Source organism: Corvus moneduloides, chromosome 1 (genome assembly GCF_009650955.1).
Source record: "Corvus moneduloides isolate bCorMon1 chromosome 1, bCorMon1.pri, whole genome shotgun sequence".
Lineage (NCBI taxonomy): Eukaryota > Metazoa > Chordata > Aves > Passeriformes > Corvidae > Corvus > Corvus moneduloides.
In genome coordinates, this window is record NC_045476.1 from 30,798,702 (window position 1) to 30,819,279 (window position 20,578).

General features: G+C 42.4%; 1 protein-coding gene across 3 annotated transcripts in view; it reads right to left on the reverse strand.

Moving 5' to 3' along the window:
• TPK1 (thiamin pyrophosphokinase 1) overlaps positions 1 to 19,454 on the reverse strand; it is a 315,027-nt gene extending 295,573 nt beyond the window's left edge. For all 3 annotated transcript variants that reach the window (XM_032104083.1, XM_032104065.1, XM_032104075.1), the window contains exon 1: positions 19,116 to 19,454. In XM_032104083.1, the coding sequence (XP_031959974.1) occupies positions 19,116 to 19,158 (43 nt within the window). In that variant the 5' untranslated portion in view covers positions 19,159 to 19,454. The remainder of the gene's footprint in view (positions 1 to 19,115) is intronic.
• Between the last annotated feature and the right edge of the window lie 1,124 nt (positions 19,455 to 20,578).

A 20,578-nucleotide genomic window follows, 5' to 3' on the forward strand; every position in this document is an offset into this window, starting at 1 on the left:
AAGGGATTTGTAAAAGTTTACTTACACAGTGCAGCTCCTGCCTTTTAATAAACTTTCTCATGTGAACAGTATCGAACTGCCACTTCTCTCCAAATTCCCCAAACAAATTTAAAAGCAAGATGCATTCTTTTCTCTCCAGCATAATCAGAGACTCTACAGACTGAGTGATGCCACTTCTAGACAATACCTTTTTTATTCCTAGTATGGTCTTAAGGGATTCCCCAGGGAAACTTACTTATTTTTAGCAAACTACAGGAGCACACAGCTGGAATTTTAGAAATATTTCTTAAGAGCTCTCCTAGACAGAAAAGATTTGAAAGACAGTACATATTTCATGATGACCCAACAATGCCACAGTATCTCACCAAGAAGGTGAGTACAAGTGCACACAACAGGTGCACCCTAATGTAACTAAGCAGAAAAGATCCTTTTACATACAATCATGTTTGAGAACAGACATGCATTTCGTACTTCTAATAGGATTTGATAAAATCATGGCTATAGAATAAAAAAAATAGGTTAGACAAGGCACTGGAAGGATTATCAAGTTTCCAACAAATGAAATAGAGCTCCGTGATTTAACCGATTAAATCCTATGGACCACTGGGAGGTAAAATAATGACCATTTTCATTAAATGCTCTGCTTTAGTCAAGTTATATGTGGACACATCAGCTAAGCAAGCACTGGAGTGGCAATGCCTACTTTCAAGTTCTTTGACTTTGTTTTCAAGAAAAATCAAATGCCATCTATCACAGGGGACAGAATTAAAGACATAGGACAGAAAGGTGACATTAAGCAGGCTGTATGCTCACCGGACCCCATTCACAATCTCAAAAGAAGCTGGATGCATTTGGTAAAAAACGATTGACATTTATGTTTTTCTCGGTAGACCTAATTAGGTCTGACATACATCCATTCACACTCAAATAGGCACAGAAACCTTCAAGGTTATTTTCCAATTATTTCCACCTACAGTGCCTCATTCTGAAATGACTGGGAATCTGAACCTTCAAAAGAAGCTACAGGTGCTGTTCATACATCCTCTCTCAGCAACTGAACCCTTAATAAGGAAAGTACTTTTTAAATAAAACTCATGATGACTTTCAAAACAGGATTTCTAATCTCATCATCTTTGATCCCATTTTTACTTGCGATTAACAGAATTTTTCATCACACCAATGGTATAAGTACTGTTCTAATATTGTAAAAGCATTTTAAATACCCAAAAAGTCAGTTCTGTTCATAACACTATTATTAATGTAGTAACATAAATATCCATTTAAACAGCATAAAAGGTGCTAAAGGATGGTAAAGCAAATTTTCACACATGAAAGAATTAGATAAAAAAGCTTCCCCAAAGAGGTTATGAAATATTGAAGTTAAGATAAAGGTCACTTGAAAAGACACATTATATTTAGCACTGTGTCATGGGGTGGTGGTAGAATTCCCAAACCAAATGAATCTCTTCTTTGCTTTTCTTAAAAAAGCAGAGCTTGCTTTAGGTTTATACACACATTTTCATGAAATGCCAGAGGCCCATCAGTAGTCAGCTGCATTTCCACAACAGTCAGATTACCTCTGAAGGGACCGAATTCTTAATTTAGTCCCTAAATACCATAATATTCTGAATGATCTCTCCTAAAAATACTTTTTCCTTTGATTTTGTCACAGATTTTGTAATCTGCTGTATCACGAACTGAAAACAGCAGCCAAATCAACAATGTGATGAACAGATTATCTCAGAAAAACAAGCCAAAAAAAACCCTTGGTGGCACCTATATATTTTTTTATACCACATCTGTTCAACTAAATTTGCTTTATTTCTGGTGATGGCATTCGAACTGCCAGAAGCAGAGGCTATAACCTAAGAAATAGCAATGACATCCTTTCTGCAAGGGTTCTGGAAATGTTCTTTAGGTTCTAAGCTAACACTATTATCTTGAAATCTACAATTAACATGAACATTAAAAGAAAGAAAAGAAAGTATCCTTACTATTGGCTAAACTTCAGCACTTTTCAGTGTGGTATTTCAGAAAGTATAATTGCCTCCAATTTGTTGATGAGGAACTGAGGCAAAACAAGGTTAAAAGCTTTCCCAATATGCAGCATAGGACTCGGGAAAGAAACCTATGTACCTTCAGGCTCACGACAACTGAAAATGAATAAACTGACAAAATGCAGCTGTTTGTGCAGCACACAAGAGCCTTTTCCAGAGACAATTGCATACATGTGGAATAACCAACAATATTAACATTTAAGGCAAAAAATAAATTTCATGGCTATGAAGAAAAAAATGACAACTTTGTACTTAACAGCTGAGAAACAGTGAACCTGAATGAACGTCTGCAGTGTCAGAACAAACCCTCCCTAATACATACAAAATGTTGTAAAGCACTAGGATGTCAAAAACTAAAATGAATTATCAGGTTTGTAGAACAACAGGTAGTGTTTTAGCTATCTTTTGAATTTCCATATAAATGTAATCATCTGCAACGAACCTCTCTGGTACCTCTGCTATTTTAGCTGCTCTTTTTTTTGACTGTCAATGCTGTATAAACTGCAGCTCCGCATAGGCTGTGGGCGCCTCCATATTGAGTAGATTCCATGAAGTACCAGGCTCAGCCAGGAGGCTGTTCTCTGCAAGATGAGATTTTAAAACATTCAAGGCAGGAATAGCATTTTGTCATCTACCTCCTCTACCACAGATACCTCCAAGAACTTGAGGGTGTGAAAAAAATAGAGCAATAATACATTTAAAGTTCACCCTTTTAGTTAAACCTGAACTTCAGAAGTATAAAGCTGCATATAAATGCCTTCTTAACAGAGACTTTTCTGTATTATATTCAGAGAAGCTTACTGTGGCTGCCTCTGTAACATACCCTACGTATCTCATACTGTTCCCCATTGTCTTATTCTGGAATTCCAACATCATCATTTTAGGATTTGGTGCCAATGAGAGCACATTTCAATCTTCAAACTCATTCAGTTCATATTTCACTCTCACAAGAGTTTGGCTATTTGCTTCTATCCTCTAAGGTAGCCCATAGCATTAATGACAAGATGTCAGGAATAACCAAGAAAACTAGTTTTATGCCCCTAAAGAACATGTCATCTGTGTCCTCTCAGGCAAAGCTGTCTTCTCTTAATAAAAAGAATGGCTTTTAGCACCCATCAAGTAAATCCAAGCCAGCACATCATCAGAGATTATTTACATTTATTCCTGCATCTTGCTTCATTTCTTCCCTCTGTTTTATGACATTACCCTCTGTGTCATCTATGATCACAGCTGCCTCTTGTGAGAGAGTAGCAGAAAAACTACCACTACTACTAACCCTATTTCCTTCCCTAGGGAAATCAACTATAGCTTTTACTACTCCAGACAATCCAGCAGCTTAGCATACAACAGTCCAGGACACAGACTTCCCCAGCTTCCTGGCTCTCCCTCTGCCATCTCTAAGCATTTAATTTCTATGAAGCAGTTGTTATGAATTACCAAGTACTGTCATTTCACACACCTATCCAGGGCTACCAAAACAAATTAAAGATAGAGGGTTTAGCATAAATCACAATGTAAGCAAAGCACACATCTCTTGATGTGAGACATCAATGAAAACATTTCAGTGCCATACCCTTTCCCCAACTGCTACAGGTTAGTAACTCAAACTTTATGTATATAGCAACTAAAAAGCACAACTAACAAAAACCCACCAAAACTCCCAGTTGCATAGTAAGAATTATAGCTTGTTTCAAAGCCCCAATTTGTGTGCCAAGAATGTGTTGCGGAGCCAGTGGTTTGTTCCACACCACCCCTCAAATGCTGACATGTTTTGACAACGCTGCCACCAATTCTGATTTTTAAAGCTGAAGAGAGAGTAGATGTTCACCTCAGCCATCTGCCAATGCAGCAGATGAACATGATGCAGACATTCCATAACTGATGTACCTCAACTCACCAGAAATCCTGTGATTTGAGGCACGCTTCCTCACTCAAGATAATGACTACAGAAATTACAGTGACAGCAGGATTTGTCTCTAGAGTGATGTGAATGAAAACTAAATATATTAACTCTTTCACTATAAAGTGGATTAAACTATAGAGAAACTCTTGTAGATGCATTCTCTTGCTGATTTTTACCCTCAGAAACACATAATTGGAGCTTTTGAAAAAAATTAGGAGTTATTATCTGAAAGAAGCTTTCTTTTTGAAAATTTATAGTCCCTTTTGGACATCAAGAGAATGCATATTCCTAGAAAACCCATCACAGTCTATAGAAGACACTTGCGTTTCTCATCAATATGAAAGATCATCTGTAAAAACTAACAGAATAAGAGAATTTGTAAATGTTCAAGGTTTTTTTCAAGGTAATCCCTCTGAAACCTCTACAAATTCAAGTGCCAATTATCAGCAGTATGGAAACAGATCAAATGAAATCACAGAGAAGATTGCACCATCTGGAAAACTCATAGCAATTGCTACACATAGTTTTCGCTCCTTATTTCAGAATTTATGGAACTTCACTCCTCATACCTGTTTTCACATACTTGTAAACTTTTGACATCATCTGTGTTTTAGCTAAAAATGAACAGCATTGCTGTACTGCAGAAGAAAGGATCAGTAATTTGCAGTATGAAAACTTCAGACCACAAGAACAAATCCTGCTTGTCTGGTAGCCCAGATGAAGCCAGTCTGATTACCTGAGTAAAAATGCGTGCAGAAATGGCCTGTGCTCCCTTCAGAGACCAATATGCACACAGGAAGCTCCCTCTGAGTCTACAGATATGATTCGTAAATTCACATCTCAGTCTTCTGCAGTTTTGTACATTGAAGTTTTGTACATTTAGTTCATTCTTCAGCCCCTAAGTAGAATCAGTTCTCCGATCTGATTCTACTTCATTCTTCTCCATGTACCCTCGAAAAGGGAAAGGCTCCTAGCGACAGGGACTACATCTTCTCAAATAATGTATTCCAGTGCTTCCTCCTGCTACTTACATGTTTTTCCCCAAATATCTAACTCAAGCCATCTTTGCTTGAAGTAGTTGAAATTCATTTCTTACCCCACTGCAATATAATTGGTGCATATTTCCAAGGTCTGTTATGTATGCTCTTGGGAAAAGTATGAATAGGACAATTCTGTACAGATACACTGTGAGCTGCAAAGGTTCTTCCACTGAATAGAACAGCAGGATCTCCTTCCTAAATTCTCCTCTTTCCATGGCTCCTTCTAAAGAAAAGTAAAAAAATTCCTTTTACCTAGTATTTGTATCATAAGATGTGCTTTTTCCATATGTATTTGCCACTTGGGGAGAAGAAGAAAAGCAAAGATTAAATAGCAAAGGATAAGACTACAAAACTAGAAGTTTATAAACTCTCACAAAACATTACTATCTCTTCCTGTGTATTCTTAACTTTAGATTTCCTCTCTACTGTTCTAACTTATATTATATGGGCTGTATAACTACACTAGTTTAGAGTTCAGCCCCTTTGTTAATACTCTGAAGCCTTACATTTATTCACTTCCAACTCTGCTCGCAAAGGAAACTGGCTATTTATTTCAGAAAATGTATTCAGGAAATGTAAATCCAGACAAGAAACAGAATATTTGTGCATAATGCTGTGTAAGTTTAGCATAACTATTTGCTTCACTGTCTAAATTTAAGCTTTTTTTTTCTCCTTGTGGGATTCACAATTATAATATTTATAGATAAATAAGAATAGATTCTATGGAAATAATTTCAAAGCTTTTGATAGCTCACAGTAGCCAACAGTAAATTCAGCATACTGTGTAGTAAAATCTTACTGCAGTAACTTCTTTTTGCTACCTAGGAACAACAACAAAATACTACAGGGTTTTTGTTTTGGTTTTTTTTGGTTGTTTTTTTTTGGTTTTTTTTCCACAATTTTAAAAACACACCATACTCGAAATGTAAGGAAGAAGTACAGCCCTCTGAATTTCTGAATCACATCACAAGACCTCTGAAATCTGCTCCTAGTTCTCCAAGACCTCCTTTGTGACACATGACTAGCCACTTAATACTCCATGCTGCAGGATATACCTATCCCTAGATATACCAATTCCTTTCTTTCCTCACAAGTCTGTCCATCCTACTTAAAGAGAAAGGAAAAGAAGTCTCTCCTTTGGCAGGCTAAGTGTTTCAAATTTTTAGACTAAGGAGCCAGAAAAGATCACTGTGATCTTTTCACAGTCCAGTTCAGCCTTTATATAAAGAATAGCCTGAAATTCATTTTTTTTTTCAAATTATGTATGACTTAAAACTGACCTAGGCAGATTCTACATCAGTGTTTCTCTAGGCACAGTATTCAAATGGTTGGTTATTCTCTTCCATGTTAAAAATCAGTACCTGATTCAGGTATGAATTGGTTTGGCTTCAGTGTCCAATCTGTGTGCCTTGTAATACCTTTGTCGGCCTGACAAAATACAGCTACTGCAATACCAATGCAAATAATAGATTACACTACGTGTTACCTAAAGAGCATTCCTCCTTAAGTGCACCCCTGGGACAGCTCTAGCACCACCTTACTGGAGCTGGCTGACACAAAGCTTTTGGCAACAAGTATGCTATCAAACATCTGTTGTGACCCCCTTGGAAGCGCCTCCTCTCCCACACCATATGGCAACCGCCACCGAGTGGTACTGCAAGGCCACAACCCTGCTCTCATCACTCCCTGTCCTCTCTGGGGAGGCCAGACACTGAAGGATAATTTCACACACACTTCACACTCCATCAGCAGGGAAGACAGCCCGCTGCAGCAGAGACATGCTGAGCATGTCCACATTACAACACACTCTGTCCATGTCACTGTCAGAAAACTCTGGTCATGGAGTACATGTAGTACACCCTGAAGGAAGCGTGGTTTTTTGGTTTTTTTTGGTGTTTTTTTTTTTTTGTCTAGCACTGCTTTTGCTCTTCCCAAGTGGCAACTGCTTTCTGTGTAACTGGACTTATACTTGGGGCTTTGTCAACACAGCTATAGCAGCTGTGGGGTGCCAGGAAAAACAAACAAAAAACAAACATGGCCACAGAAACACAGCAAAACATTACACAGCAGATCAAACTTCCTACTGACTTAAAGAGCTTTGTAGGCACAAAATTTAACTTATGATCTTATGACAGGATAGCAGGACTAAGAGAAAACAAGAAATTCTCCATAGGATCAAGTGACAAAAGCTGTTACTATGAATGAGGTAAATACAGCAGCAGCATTACTACTGACAGTACACAAGAACAGTAGTGCAAACCGAGGCACAGGGAACTAAGAGATTGAGTTTCCCATGTGAAAACCATACCAATAAGTCAATTCAAGGAAGGACGTCTTGATATCAGTGATTTTCTTTCCACAGCTACAAAATGACATTTAAATCCTCTGGTTCACAGTTACCTAAGTCATTAGAAAAGGCTCAACGCCTGTGCATTACAGTACTAAATGTCACTCCCTACAGTGGATTTCTGTGCAAAGAAAGCAGAGCTAATAGGAAAGCACTCTTGATAACAGCAGGAACACACCAGCACCATAAGAAGACAGAATTGAAAATAACACTGTTCTACTTTGAACACAGTGAAGGTTATATCAATAGAAGTGTTGAGGTTGGAAGAACCTTTAAGATCATCTAGTTCCAACCCCCCTAAAATGGGCAGGGACACAGTCCACTAAACCAGGTTACTCAGAGCCCCATCCAACCTGGCCTTGAACACTTCCAGGGATGGGGTATCCAAAACTTTTCTGGGAATCTATCCCGTGCCTCACCACTGTCAAAGTCAAGAGTTTCTTCCTAATACCTAATATAAACTAACCCTCTTTCAGTTTAAACCCATTCCCCCTTGTCCTGTCACATCTCCTTGGCAAAGTCCCTCACCAGCTCTCTTGTAGGGCCCCCTGAAATACTGGAAGGCTTAGAGGTTGCTCTAAGGTCTCCCCAGAGCCATCTCTTCTCCAGGCTGAACAACCCCAGCTCCCTCAGCCTGTTTTTAAAGGGGAGGTGTTCAGCCCTTTGATCATTTTCGTGGCCCTGCAGCAGGTCCAACGTCCTTATGCTGGGGTCACCAGAGCTGTACATAGCACTCCAGAGGGGGTCTCATGACAGCAGAGTCATTAGATCATTGAGGCAAAAGTCTTGTGGCTGTACCTTTCAAGAACACTGCTGTGCAAAGTCCAGAAAGCAAAACATGAACTTGCCCTTAACAAAGTTTCTCAGTATTGTTCTCTTTTCTTCTTTCTTCCTGTGTTTTTTTTTTTAAAGAATAAATCAATCTCTTCTTTAGGAAACTTGAAAGCAAATTTTCATTTGTAGCAGGAAAGTGGCAATATGGAGACAAACACTTTCATATCAGAGCTTAATCACCTCCGGTGTGCCCAGGTTGACTCATTATGAAATTAGGTGATCACACACATTGCCCAAGAGCTATTTCTGTTGCATCCGCAGCAGCTAAGACACTGCACCACTTCTTCTAGCAATCCAAGTGTCCAAGCAGAGGATCTCTAGCTGCTTGACTCTCAAGCTGCCCTCTAACATTTTTTCTCTTTTGGATTCACAGTACGGCAAAACACTGCTTAGATGGTCATTAAACATACCTGTAAACTGAACAGGGAAACAGTTCCATATGAGGAGACAGGCTGTACTCACAAGGCTGTGCTCTACAGCTTGCAGAACACTAATTTCCTGAGTGTTGCCCGACTCAAAGCATCTGCATTAAAGGCTGTCGGTTACATTTAAAGCAGACAGAAATCTTGATGCCTTGTAAGCATTACTGATACACAGGTGTAGTGGTTTGGTCCAAAATACTCATTACTGTTTATCTGCTGTGAGATAAGAATTAGGAGAAATGCAAAACAGGCACCAAACTTGAAAGAATATAAAGAAGTTTATTAACAGATCTAAAAGAAGAAAAAAAATTATACCACCTTCAGAACTCTCCTCCTCCCCCCACCTTCCTCCCTTCTCCCACTGACAATGTGAAAAGACAACCCTTAAGATGTTCAGTCTGTTTACCACTTCCATAATAACCTTGTTCAGTCCATTTAGAAAGAGAAGTCTCTTCTTGCTCATGCTATGAAAACAGTATCACAACGAGCCAGCCGCCCACTTCCAAATATTGTTCAGTCCATTTAGGAAGAGGAATCTCTCTGCCTGCGTGTGAGTCCTTCCCCCGACTTGCAGCTTTTCCCGCAACTGCTTTCAAGGGTCCACTCTTGAAGTTTTTGGGGTACAATTTTAAGGTTGAGCCGTTCAGAAACAAAAACAGAGGCCCTTCTCCTTCCCTGGGAGCAAAGGGTCTTCATCATCTTCATCGTTAGGACTACCTCTGGGAGCATCTCTAGGGACTGAGGTTTTCTCCTTTCCCGTTTGGAGCAAAAGTCCTCATCTGGTTCATCTCTACTGGACTGAGGTTTTCTCCTTTCCTGTTTTGGAGCAAAAGTCCTCATCTGGTTCATCTCTCCCTGTCCAAACTTCTCATGAAATTACAGCTGCGTCAGCATCTGCCTATCTCAGCGCAGGTGCTTTTGCTCACGAGTTGAACACTCCACCCCCCATATCTTCATGAAATTACAACAGGATACTCTGATATATCATAGCTTCACAACAGACTTTCAGCTTTAAGCATCTCCTCTCTCTCTTCCCTCAGGTTTTCAGCTCTTCACAGCAATAAAAGGGTTACTCTCACCTCGGCCTTGCAGCTTTGCAGCTGGAATGTTGAATTTTTTCTTATCACAGTGGAGAGGGGGGAGAGCCGAGCCGCTCCGGCTGCCCACGGCAAGGCAGTGGGGGGGGGGGTTCCACGACTGGAACAGGTCCATCGACCCAGGATGGCCGTGGCCCGGCCCGGCCTGGCCCAAGCAGGGCCTGGCTGGGCCCGCTGGCCCCCACACGGGGCCTGCAGCCGCCTGCCCCAGCAGCGGAAACGAGAGAGAGCTTGGAGGGGGAGTTTGCCTATTCTTAAATGTGGATCACAGAGGTGGTCACAACTTTAAGTGGCTTAGAGAATTGTCCATATTCAAACTGGCCAGCTGATAGGTTCTATCAGTTCCCAGAGGAAACTGTAAGCACCCCTTAGCAAGGACGTCCCTTCCGGGACTATGCTTGCTAACCCATGACAACAGGTCAAACTCCCCAGTATAAATCTCACTTCTGCCCCCAGGATTTCCCCATACATAACTCTCATCAACAGTGCAAAGTCTCAAAATGGAGCACCTGGAGACAGATGCTATTTGCAGCTGCTCTGTGACACATGTCAATGCCAGGGAAGTGTTGAGTAATTTAAGTCACATCATCTGCTGAACAACTCCCCAGATGTGGTTTCAAACCAACAGCCTTTTAACTCATCCTGAAAAACTAGACCTTTAGCCTATGCTTAGCTCGGGTCTATAGGTCAGTGCTTTGCTTGCCACACCTAAATTAGCTGTAAGTATAAAAGTAACTAAATCTCACACACAGAGTTCATTGACCTATCAGTGCCCTTCTGCTACAAAAGCTGAATCACAGAATTGTTAGGGTTCACATGGCCCTGTGGAGATACTTTAGCCCAACCCTCCTGCAAAGGCAGGATCACCTAGAGCAGATTACCAGGAACTCATCCAGGAGGGTATTGAATGTCCTCCAGATGAGAGACTCCACAACCTCTCTGGTTGTTCAGTTTCTGCCACCCTCAATGTAAAGTTCTTTCTTATGTTGAGCTGGTACTAATCGTGGTTTAGTTTATAGGCATTGCTCTTTGTTCTGTCGCTGGGGGCCATTGAAAAGAGTCTGGCACCACTCTCTTGGCACCGACCTTTAAGATATTTATATGCATTAATAAAAGATCCCCTCTTAGTTTCTTCTCCAGACTAAACAGCCTCAGCTCTCACAGTCTCTCCTCATAAGAGAGATGTTCCAGACCCCTGATCATCCTTCACAGGGCAAGTAGTTCCATGTTTTTCTTGTTCTGGATCCCAGAACTGTACACAGCACTCCAGATGTGGCATCACTGAGGCTAGCAGGGGGGCAGGATCACCTCCCTTGTCCTGCTGACCACACTCTTCCTGATGCATCCCAGGATACCGCTGGGCCTCCTGGCCACAAAGGAACTGCTGGCTCACGGTCAACCTGTCGTCCACCAAGACTCCCAGGTCCTCCTCTGCAGGCCTGCTCTCTAGTAGGTCAGCCCCCAACCTGTACGGTGATTGAGTACTCTTCTTTCATGTATGCTTATATAGAATACATAATTGTGAATTATGTCTGTGGGGAAAAAAGAAAAAAAAAGAAAAAGCAGAAAGAATGTCTTTCCTGACACACTTTGCTGTGTCTGCACCAAGCAAGTCCACAGACACCCTTACTGACACTGTCATGGAAGTCAAAGCTTTTCTAGATGAGGAGTCCCCAGTGCTTCATAACATCAACATATTTTCCTTTTGCAGTAAAGCAAACTTCCTTCTGCCAGACACACAGTCAGTTTTTACCACCAAAGACACTGAACAATTTGGTCAAAAACTGTACATATAAATAACTCTTAACTACTCACTTATTGCTGTGTTACCCAATATCAGTGTTGACCAGATAATTTGGGGTACAGACCAGAAAAAAAAGAGCTACAGTAAGAAAACACAAGAAATAAAACAAAACAGAACTCACACCACCAGTCACAACTATAGAACATATAAATTGTGAGGGTACAGGTTCTGCTCCTACTGAATTCACTGGCCAGCTTCCCATTTATTTCAATTGGCCTGATAAACACATGCATTCCTCCAGCTTCTGTCCTGCCAGAGAGGAAGGCTGGCAGACAATCCATCAACATAAGCTACAAAGAATCAGCACTAGCACTGAGAAAACTCAACTGCCATTCAAAATAAAATTCAAAGCTAGGAAATTACAGGAAAAGCCTTCCAGGAGCTTCAACTGCTATTGGATATACAGATATAGATTTAATTTAAAGCAATCCAAAAGCTACTAAGTGTGCTCTCTATGTAGAATTTCACTAACAGAATGTTCCTATAACAACTTTACATTCTCAATTCTCTTTTTAATTTTGCAAAAGCAGTACTACACAAACACTCTTAATCATATTCCTCATGTTTAAGGTCAGAGCTGGATGGAATGGAGAACCTGTTTCCATAAACTCACATCTAATTCACCACAACTGTATTTTACAGAAAAATGTAAGGCAAAAATCTGAAGAACTGGTTATATTTCACTGTGGTCAGCTATACTCTGGTGGAAGGGACAACTGATAGTTCTTTTCAATCTTGAAATTATTTGGCCATAGATCAGATTAATTAATCTTGCTGGACACACTGCAAATTCTGCTCTCTGTGTAGAAATCAGAGACAGGAAATGTTCTGTGCTGTGCCAAAAAGCAGGTGTATACATCCAAGTTCTCTCCAGTTGATTTACTACATTTTGTTCTGGGTAAGATCTATTACTGGGTTGTTGGGATTTTTGTTTGTTTGTGGGCTGGTTCTGCAGCTTGTTGGTTATTTGCTAATTTGGGGGTTTTGTTTTGTTTTATTGGAGGGCAGAGGGAGAGAAGTGTTCCCCCTTCTTTTATCCACATTTTTCAACAAGGGTACTTTGAGACCGGCATGGTTATTTTTATGTCACACAGAAAAAAGAAAAAGTTACATTTCTAACTGGTAGTTTCCCTGGACAAAGTTAATAGCATTGTTCTTAAAGGTCCTAACCCCTGAGCTTACATCCAAACCTAAAACTCATTAGAAGTGAGAGCTGTTGAGAACTGACTAATGAAGAGGAGCTGCTAACCCTTTAGTGTTAGCACTAAAGGTTTTCAGGTGGTTGTTTACTTGTTTTTTTCTTTTAGTTTTCTTTTTTTAAGACTTTGATTTTAGGTTTTACTCTTGATGCTGCTATTTTCTGTACAGATTAAGCTTTGATTAATATCTCAGGATGTTCAAACATAAAGCAAATCCACAAGGATGCCTGGGATTTGTTATTTTGGATCTCAAAAAATCTGAAACCTACCTGTGTTAGGTTTTCTCCTGTGTAAATAAAGTACTTCATTTCTATGCTTCATATTCAATTTCTCCATAAATCAGACTTAGATGAGCTTGTAAACAGGAAAAAAAACCAAACAAAGCCTCTTCTGTTTTCCACTTCCAGAAAGTAAAACTTGCTTTTATATATATGTATATGCGCAGATTTGAGATATAGCATAATGCTAAAGGTGCTATGAAACTGTTACAGTGTTTTAAGGGCTGATCAGAGACATGCAAGTGAATACAGCAGAGGAGAAATGAAAGTTGAAAGTTCAGTATTCTCCTTGACTTCCTGCACCTTCTTAAGGCTAATACTTCGCTCTTTAAACACTAACAAGTTTGAATGGTTTTCAGCAGTCCTCCACACATTTAATTGGATACAAACAACATGAACATTTGATGACTTGAACAAGTGTATTTCCCACCTCCTCAGCTGGTGTTAAATCACAGGTGAAGAAAAAAAAAAGAGATGAGGGGAAAAAAAAAGACTACAGGAGATAAGCTAGTGTATTTCCAAGCTTTAAGCCTCAGCTGATGGAAAATAACAAGACCTTCCAAAAGGAATTTAATTTATCCAGGTGCTTTACTATCCGGGCAAGCAGTAATGAATGTGAGTTTTTGTCTCAGAAATTCCAGTAACATCATTATTGCTCTTATACTCATTGGGGTCTTGAAGATTTTTTTCTTAGTTTGGGGTTCTTTTTGTTAGGATGCTTTATTGTGGAGTTTTTGGAGGTGGATTTTTGGTTTAGTTTTTGGGTTGTTATTTTTTTCCCCTGCTTTTTGTGTTTTTTGAGATGACCTTAGACCCCTCCACCATCATATTCCCACTCAAAAGAGAGCTATGCCCTGTTCAAGACTGCAAGATATGGAACTATCAGTGCACTGACACTGCACATGGTAAGGATCCATCATCCACATAAACAGCAACTGAAGTCAACATGTTTCAAAAGGAGGCCCTGTGCGTGTGTACAAAAATAAGTACAATAAGTAAATGTCTATTCATTTTCCTAGTAGTTCCAATGGTTAAAAGTGCCTTCTTAAAATGGTTAAAGATGCTTTGTTACCCCATTCCAAATAACACATCTGCATATAAAGCATTTAAAAAAAAAAAAGATAAAGAACTCCAAAAGCTTTCAATGTGTGAAAGCAAAGATCTAACAGAAAGTGGTGAAGTTAACAATGAATACTTCTTTTAAGTGCAATTCTGCCTGTAATACTTCACTCATAAATGCACCTGTAAGTAATCAATACAATAACAAAACAAATGCTGACCCAGCACAGCAGATTAGCAAGCAGCAGGGTCTGAGGCTGAATATTAACAGCTACTTCAAAAACAAACAAATGAGTTTCAGGTAACTAGGCTAGATGAATAGTGATGCCACTTAAATGAAATGAAGAACAGGAGCAGGTCAGCAACATTCACAGAAGAAAAAAAAGCTTTTTGAAAGCATTTAAGTTAAAAAGACAGAACAATACAATAGCCATATTAGAAGTGCTTCCTAATTTCATTACGGAATGCCAGTAATAGTCTTAAAAGAACTGACGCCCCTGCTAACACTTTTTCAGTTTAGGCGAACTCAATGACAGCTTTCAAATGACCTGATTCATCTGAAAACTTCACTAATCTGACCCAACAGCAGTGGCACAAATCCTGCAAAACTGCAGAGCTACCCAATAGTTTGGGACTCTACACCTTTTCCATATACCTTTAATATTTAGGAACTAACAGAAACCATCAGGTTGATTTCCTAACCCCATAACTGTCTTGATTTCTACCACAGAATTTTGTGAATTAGATTGCAAGATAATGCATCAGAGAGACCATACTGAGCTCTAGTAAAGGGATATTTAAATAGCCATTGACACTTGTACCAGGCTGGAGGTCATTCACTGAATGGCAAACATATCACTGTTTCACAAAATAACTTTGTATCCTTAGTGTCAAATAAAAGGGAACATTATGGAAGAAGTTCAAGCCCCAGGCACTTAAAAGGAAAATGGTGATACAATCCTTTCAGAGGTAACTCGTTTACAGTTACATTTCCAGGAGAAGACACATAGTAAAGCAAGAGACAATCAAGGTTGCAGAATGATGGAAGAGCATTCAGAGCGTATTGTTGTTTCCCCTTGTTCTCTTTGCTTTAAATTCAATGCAGAATCTGATAGTCCCTTTGCACAAAGAGATAACTATATATTTTCTCTGTAATTCTAAAGCAGTCTTTGCCCTATGTGTTATGGATCTGTCTCTCATGGCATATAGATGACCTTGCTTCAGTGAGATAAAGACAACACGCCCACTTCTGAGCAAACCAAATCTTAACCACCAGCTCTCAACACAGCATAGTTCAGCAGTGCATTTGACTTGGAGCAGGGAGAAGTGGGGACAGGGAAATCAACTCTCACTGTTAGCACAGGCTCCCTGTCACTCAGAGCAAGCTCAGCTCCAACATACCCTCTGCAAGGCACAGAAGAGAGCAGAGGGATAACATCTGCTGTTTCTTTGCAGCCCCTCCACCTCTACAAGGCAAGACACCCATATTGGGACCTGCTGGATTATAAACTAAGGAAGATATTCTCCTTCTGCATCACTCCACTTAATAAAACCAATACTGAGCTGCACTTTAGGGACTGTGTAAGGCAAGGAATCATTAATCACACCTGGAGATGAGCGAGAATCCAGGCCCTGCTATGGCAGGCAATGTAAAACGTTCCCTGTGAGAAAACACAGCTTAGCAAACTGGCACTCTGCCCTTCTCAAAATCTCAAGAGGTATTCAGGGGCAACCTTATTAGAGGATGCTACAGTACTTCCCCTGTTAAGCAGCCACAAGCACAGCACACTCAGCTCCCAAAGTTCATGGTATTAAAATAATGAATTAGAAACACTTGTCTCTCTGCAGAAGTTCCTGCAGCACAGTCTGGGACAAGCAGCAGGAGGCAATGACAGTGCAAGAAAAGGGTATACACAGCAGGAGGGAAATGTCAAGTCTATCAAAGGATGCTCCAGAATAAACAAAGCTACTCTTGACATTAATTCACAGGCTGTACTGTGACATCATTATGAGCCTTCTACAACAGCTTTGCCCTGTGAAGCTTCTGCCTGACCCTTTCACACAGCATACATACAGGTCTTCGTGGTGGAGCCTTCTGTGAGCCTTTTTAAAGGTTTCATTCCATGAGGAAATGAAAATATATTTCAATGTGCAAGACACAAGTTTAGACTCAATCCCACTTTGAATTCTATCTTGTTACCCATTCTGAACTACATTAAGCAAATCAACACAGTTCTAAAGTCCACAGCATGGTGTTCTGACTGCAGCATGGTGATTTTCAACTGTGCTCCAGCTGTTTGACTGAATAATGTTCAAAGTCCCTGAGCATACTAGTTAGCACAGCAGTTCTCAAATATCTACTACTTGAACATCAATCAGGTGCGATTGAGAGAGATGTACAACCCAAGAACTCGCTCTAACTACACTGACTAAAATTACCAAGGCATTAATGGCCCTGAAATTCCAATTCAGCTATCTAATATTATAATTTTCTAAAATCTGGGAGTGTTTTACTCTATTCTGTATAAATAACAGCATAACTTCTCAACAATTTCAAAAAGAGAAACAAAGTAATTAATAATCTTCAAACATAACTGACAAATTTTTCACAATGTCCCCACCACAAACACAGTCAAACACTGCTATACATTGTATTATTTACAGTATTGAGGGAAAGGGGCAAGGTCCATACTGCTTCAACAGCCGCACAAGGGTTTATTTTGTAAGCTCATGTTTAGCTTCTAAAAAGTGCCATGTTCTTCATTGATTAGCTTTATATTATTTGGACACTTAAATACCTATCCCAATGAAGCAAACAGATGGAGGAATTACTGGTAGGTACTTCCTCCAGAAGAAACTGGGAGGCTCATTTTACCTATCTAATTTTGAAAACCTTTTATCTGAGTTCCCCAAGTGGGATACCAGAGCTTAAAGGTAGAATTGGCAAATAAATCTGGTCAGCCTTGAATACTTTGAGCAGGCTAATTCAATTGGTAATGCTGGTAATGAATGTCTGTAATGATGACAAGGATCTTGATGAAGTACCACTGTGCATTTTATAGGCACTGCCTGTATAACCAACTGATTTGTAGGCAAGTAGCAGACATTTTTTTCAGAGAAGCAGGCTTCTTTGCATCCAGCTGGAGCCTCTGAAATGAGAAGGCTGTGGGTCACGAGAAAACTGAACAAACATCCCAAATTTTCAAATCCAACTGAACATAACCAAAGAAAAAGAAAAGAACAGGCAACTCCTGGAAACTGAGCACATATGTTAGCCCTAGCATCATACAATGTCTATCAAAGGCAACTATCGTATAATACAAACAGCAATGCCTGTACTTCCACAGGGATAAATTCATAGAATCATAAAACGTTAAGAGGTTGGAACAGACCTTAAAGATCATCTAGTTCCAACTTCCCTGCCATGGTTAGGGACATCACCCACTCAATCAGGTTGGTCAAGGCCTTATCCAACCTGGCCTTTAATAGTGTCAGGGTTGGGACATTCACAGCCTCCCTGGGCAACCTGTTCCAGTGTCTCACCACCCTCCCAGTAAAGAATTTCTTCCTAATGTCTAACCTAAATTTCCCCTCTTTGAATTTGAGCCCATTAGTCCTTGTCCTATCACCACAGTTCCTGACGGAGAGTCCTTCTCCAGCTTCCCTGTAGGCCCCCTTCAGATACTGGGCAGTTGCTATGAGGACTTCACACAACCTCACAGCAACCTCTTCTCCAGGTTGAGCAGCCCACTTTTCTCAGCCTGTCCTTGCAGGGCAGGCGGTCCAGTCCTCTTATCAACTTCTTATGGTAGCTTTTCGTTTGGCCTTATTACAAACTTAGTAATTGCTTATTGTATATAAGAGGACATCACGTCACAATGAATCAAAATCTACCTATTAAAATCTCGCTTACATCTCATTCCCTCATTCCACCCAAAGCAACAGTGTGTCTCAAAGAACACATACACACAGCGACAAATACACATTTCTGGCAGGAATATCTTGAGTGCACCATTACCCGTTATTAGTTTTGAACATAACCTGAAGAAGTTTTAAAGAACCAGAGCAAAGCATGACATAAAAAGAAATATGTATCACAGTGGAATGAGTTTAAACATGCTCTTAAACTGCTAGCTGTAAAAATGTATTTAATTGTTAGACGTGTGCATTCTGTTAAACTCTGCCCTTCCTACAGGTCTTACTAGTAAATAAATAACAACATATACCTCAATGCAGCATCTGGTCTCTGTGCCAGAGCACAAAAGAGCAGTGTAAGTTAAAATTCAGCTGCTATGCCAAAGTGATTTTTATGCAGCTTTAAAATCACATTTTTGAAAGACAAAAATATTTACTGTTTATAACGGTATCATCGAATAGCAAGTTGGACCCTATTGAATTAGACACTGCAAACACAGAGTGAAGAAGAGGTGCCTATTCCAAACAGTGAACAAGCCACTTGGATCAGTCTGTGCTTATTACAGGTGCTCCATCCTCTAGATGCATAGTAAGGTTAATGATGTATATCAGTAAAGCTCACCTCTCAGATCTCAAAAATACTATCTAAAACCACAACACAGTTGGACAGCTTGGGAAACCCCAAGAAAACCCCGAAAACAAGCCTCAAAGCTTTGCTGTGCAGTACTGAAGGGCAAGGGTGCTCCAGGGCAAAGCACATGGACAGGAGGCGGGAAGCCAAAGGCACACGGGGGATGGATGCCAAGCCCAGGGACTCCTAGACCTAGGAGACAGACAGGAGATACGGGACGGACACACTTGACCGGAGCGCTCTGCCCGGCCAAGCCGAGAAAACGGTGGCAGCAAACGGAGAGTATCCGAAGGGGTTGGGGTTTAAATGCCAATTTTGAACTCCAGAGGGTGTTAACACGGTACCAAACCGCTGTATTTAGCCCAAACCTCAGCCTGAGCGCGGCAGACGCACCGCGGTGTTTCCGCAGCGGGGCCGGCGCGGGGCTCGGCGGGGCTGCGGGAAGCAGGGCCGGGGCGGGAGGCGCGGCCGCCCCACTCCCCTCCCTCCGCTGCTCGGCGCGGCGGGGCCAGGACAGGAGGTACCGTACCGGCGGGCAGGAGGCATTCCAGCGGCGTGAACGCGCGCTCCATGGCCCCGCGGGACGGGCAGGCACACGCTAAAGGCACGGAGAGCCGGGCGGGACCGCCGGCGGGGGGGGCACGCGGGGAGCAGCCGTGCCCCTTCCCGGTCTCCCCGAGGAACGCCTGCAGCCACACAGCCGCGGAGGCTGCTGCGCCCGCCCTTGCAGGCGATAGGCGGCCACGCCGGGTGACGTGGCGGCGGCGCTGCCCGGGTACCTTCGGCCGCGCGTCTTCCTACATCCCCCGGGACTGGCACCGGGACCGGGGTGTGCGGGGGAGGGGGGCGGCAGGGCAAGCCGAGGGAACCGATGGCCGCCACAATCCGTTGCTCGGCGGTGGATTCAGCAGCGGGGAGGAAAGGCGGGACACGTTGATTGGCAACGGCGGCGGCCTATGGGGGCCTCTGCTGAGAGGGCGGGGCTAAGGGACAGCCCCGCCCCCTGCGGCGCCCGCGCGCGCTCTGGGGCGGGAGAGGGAAGAGAGGAGGGAAGGGGGAAGGACGGGGAGAGGAGCAGAAGGGAAGGGACGGGGAGCGAGCGAAGGAGCGCTCGGCCTCTCTGGGCACCTGAGCAGTGCCGACCGCGGTACAGCGACGCTGTGGGAGACCGGGAAGGGCCGCCTCGCGGCGGGCACCTGCGGGGCTCTACCGAGCGGTTCGCTCGGAGTCAAAGCCCTCAAATCGCTGTCAGCCTATCGAAACTGAAGAGAAATAAAAACTCTGCCACGAGTGCTCATACCCTCGCATGCAGCCTGTGTGCCGCCGCCCCCGGGATGCAGGGAAAGCCGCGCCGGAGGGCTGGCAGCCCAGCATCCCGCCTCTGCTGTCCCCGCGGGTCTGCGCCGTGCCGGTGCCACCTGTGCCCTTCCAGCTCGCCCAGAATAATGCGGCATTCGTAGGTGCAGCTTAAGTTTCAATGAGTATCATTTCAATAACATCACAAAACTTGTTAAATACATGGTTTCTCCTCGTTCACAACTCTTAATTGGGGCGTTAATCATCTTCAGGCATAAAATGGACAACACTGCCAAATTTTAAGTTTGCTCTGGGAGCACAGGGGGGCAAGTTTTGACCCCTCAAGTGTGTCAATAATGTGTTTCCACCTCCTGGACCGGCCTTTGTCCCTGCAGGTACCCGTCTCTGGCCGCTCCATCGGGGACAGGGCGGGTATCTCCTCGCATCAGGAGTTCCCAGCGCCGTTCCCGTCTCCTCGCTGCACGGAGCTGTCCTGGCACGGCGGCTCCCCCGGGAGCTCGGAGGGAACGCAGAGCAGCGGAGCGGCGCGGGGCCCCGCAGCAGAGGGCAGCAGAGGAGCGCCAGTCCTACACGCCATGTCTTCCTCCTCCCTTTCTTCCCTTCTTCCCTCCGTCCCGTCCGTCCGTCCGCAGCCCCGGCAGCGCGGCTTGGAAGGTCCACTGAGCCGCGCACGGA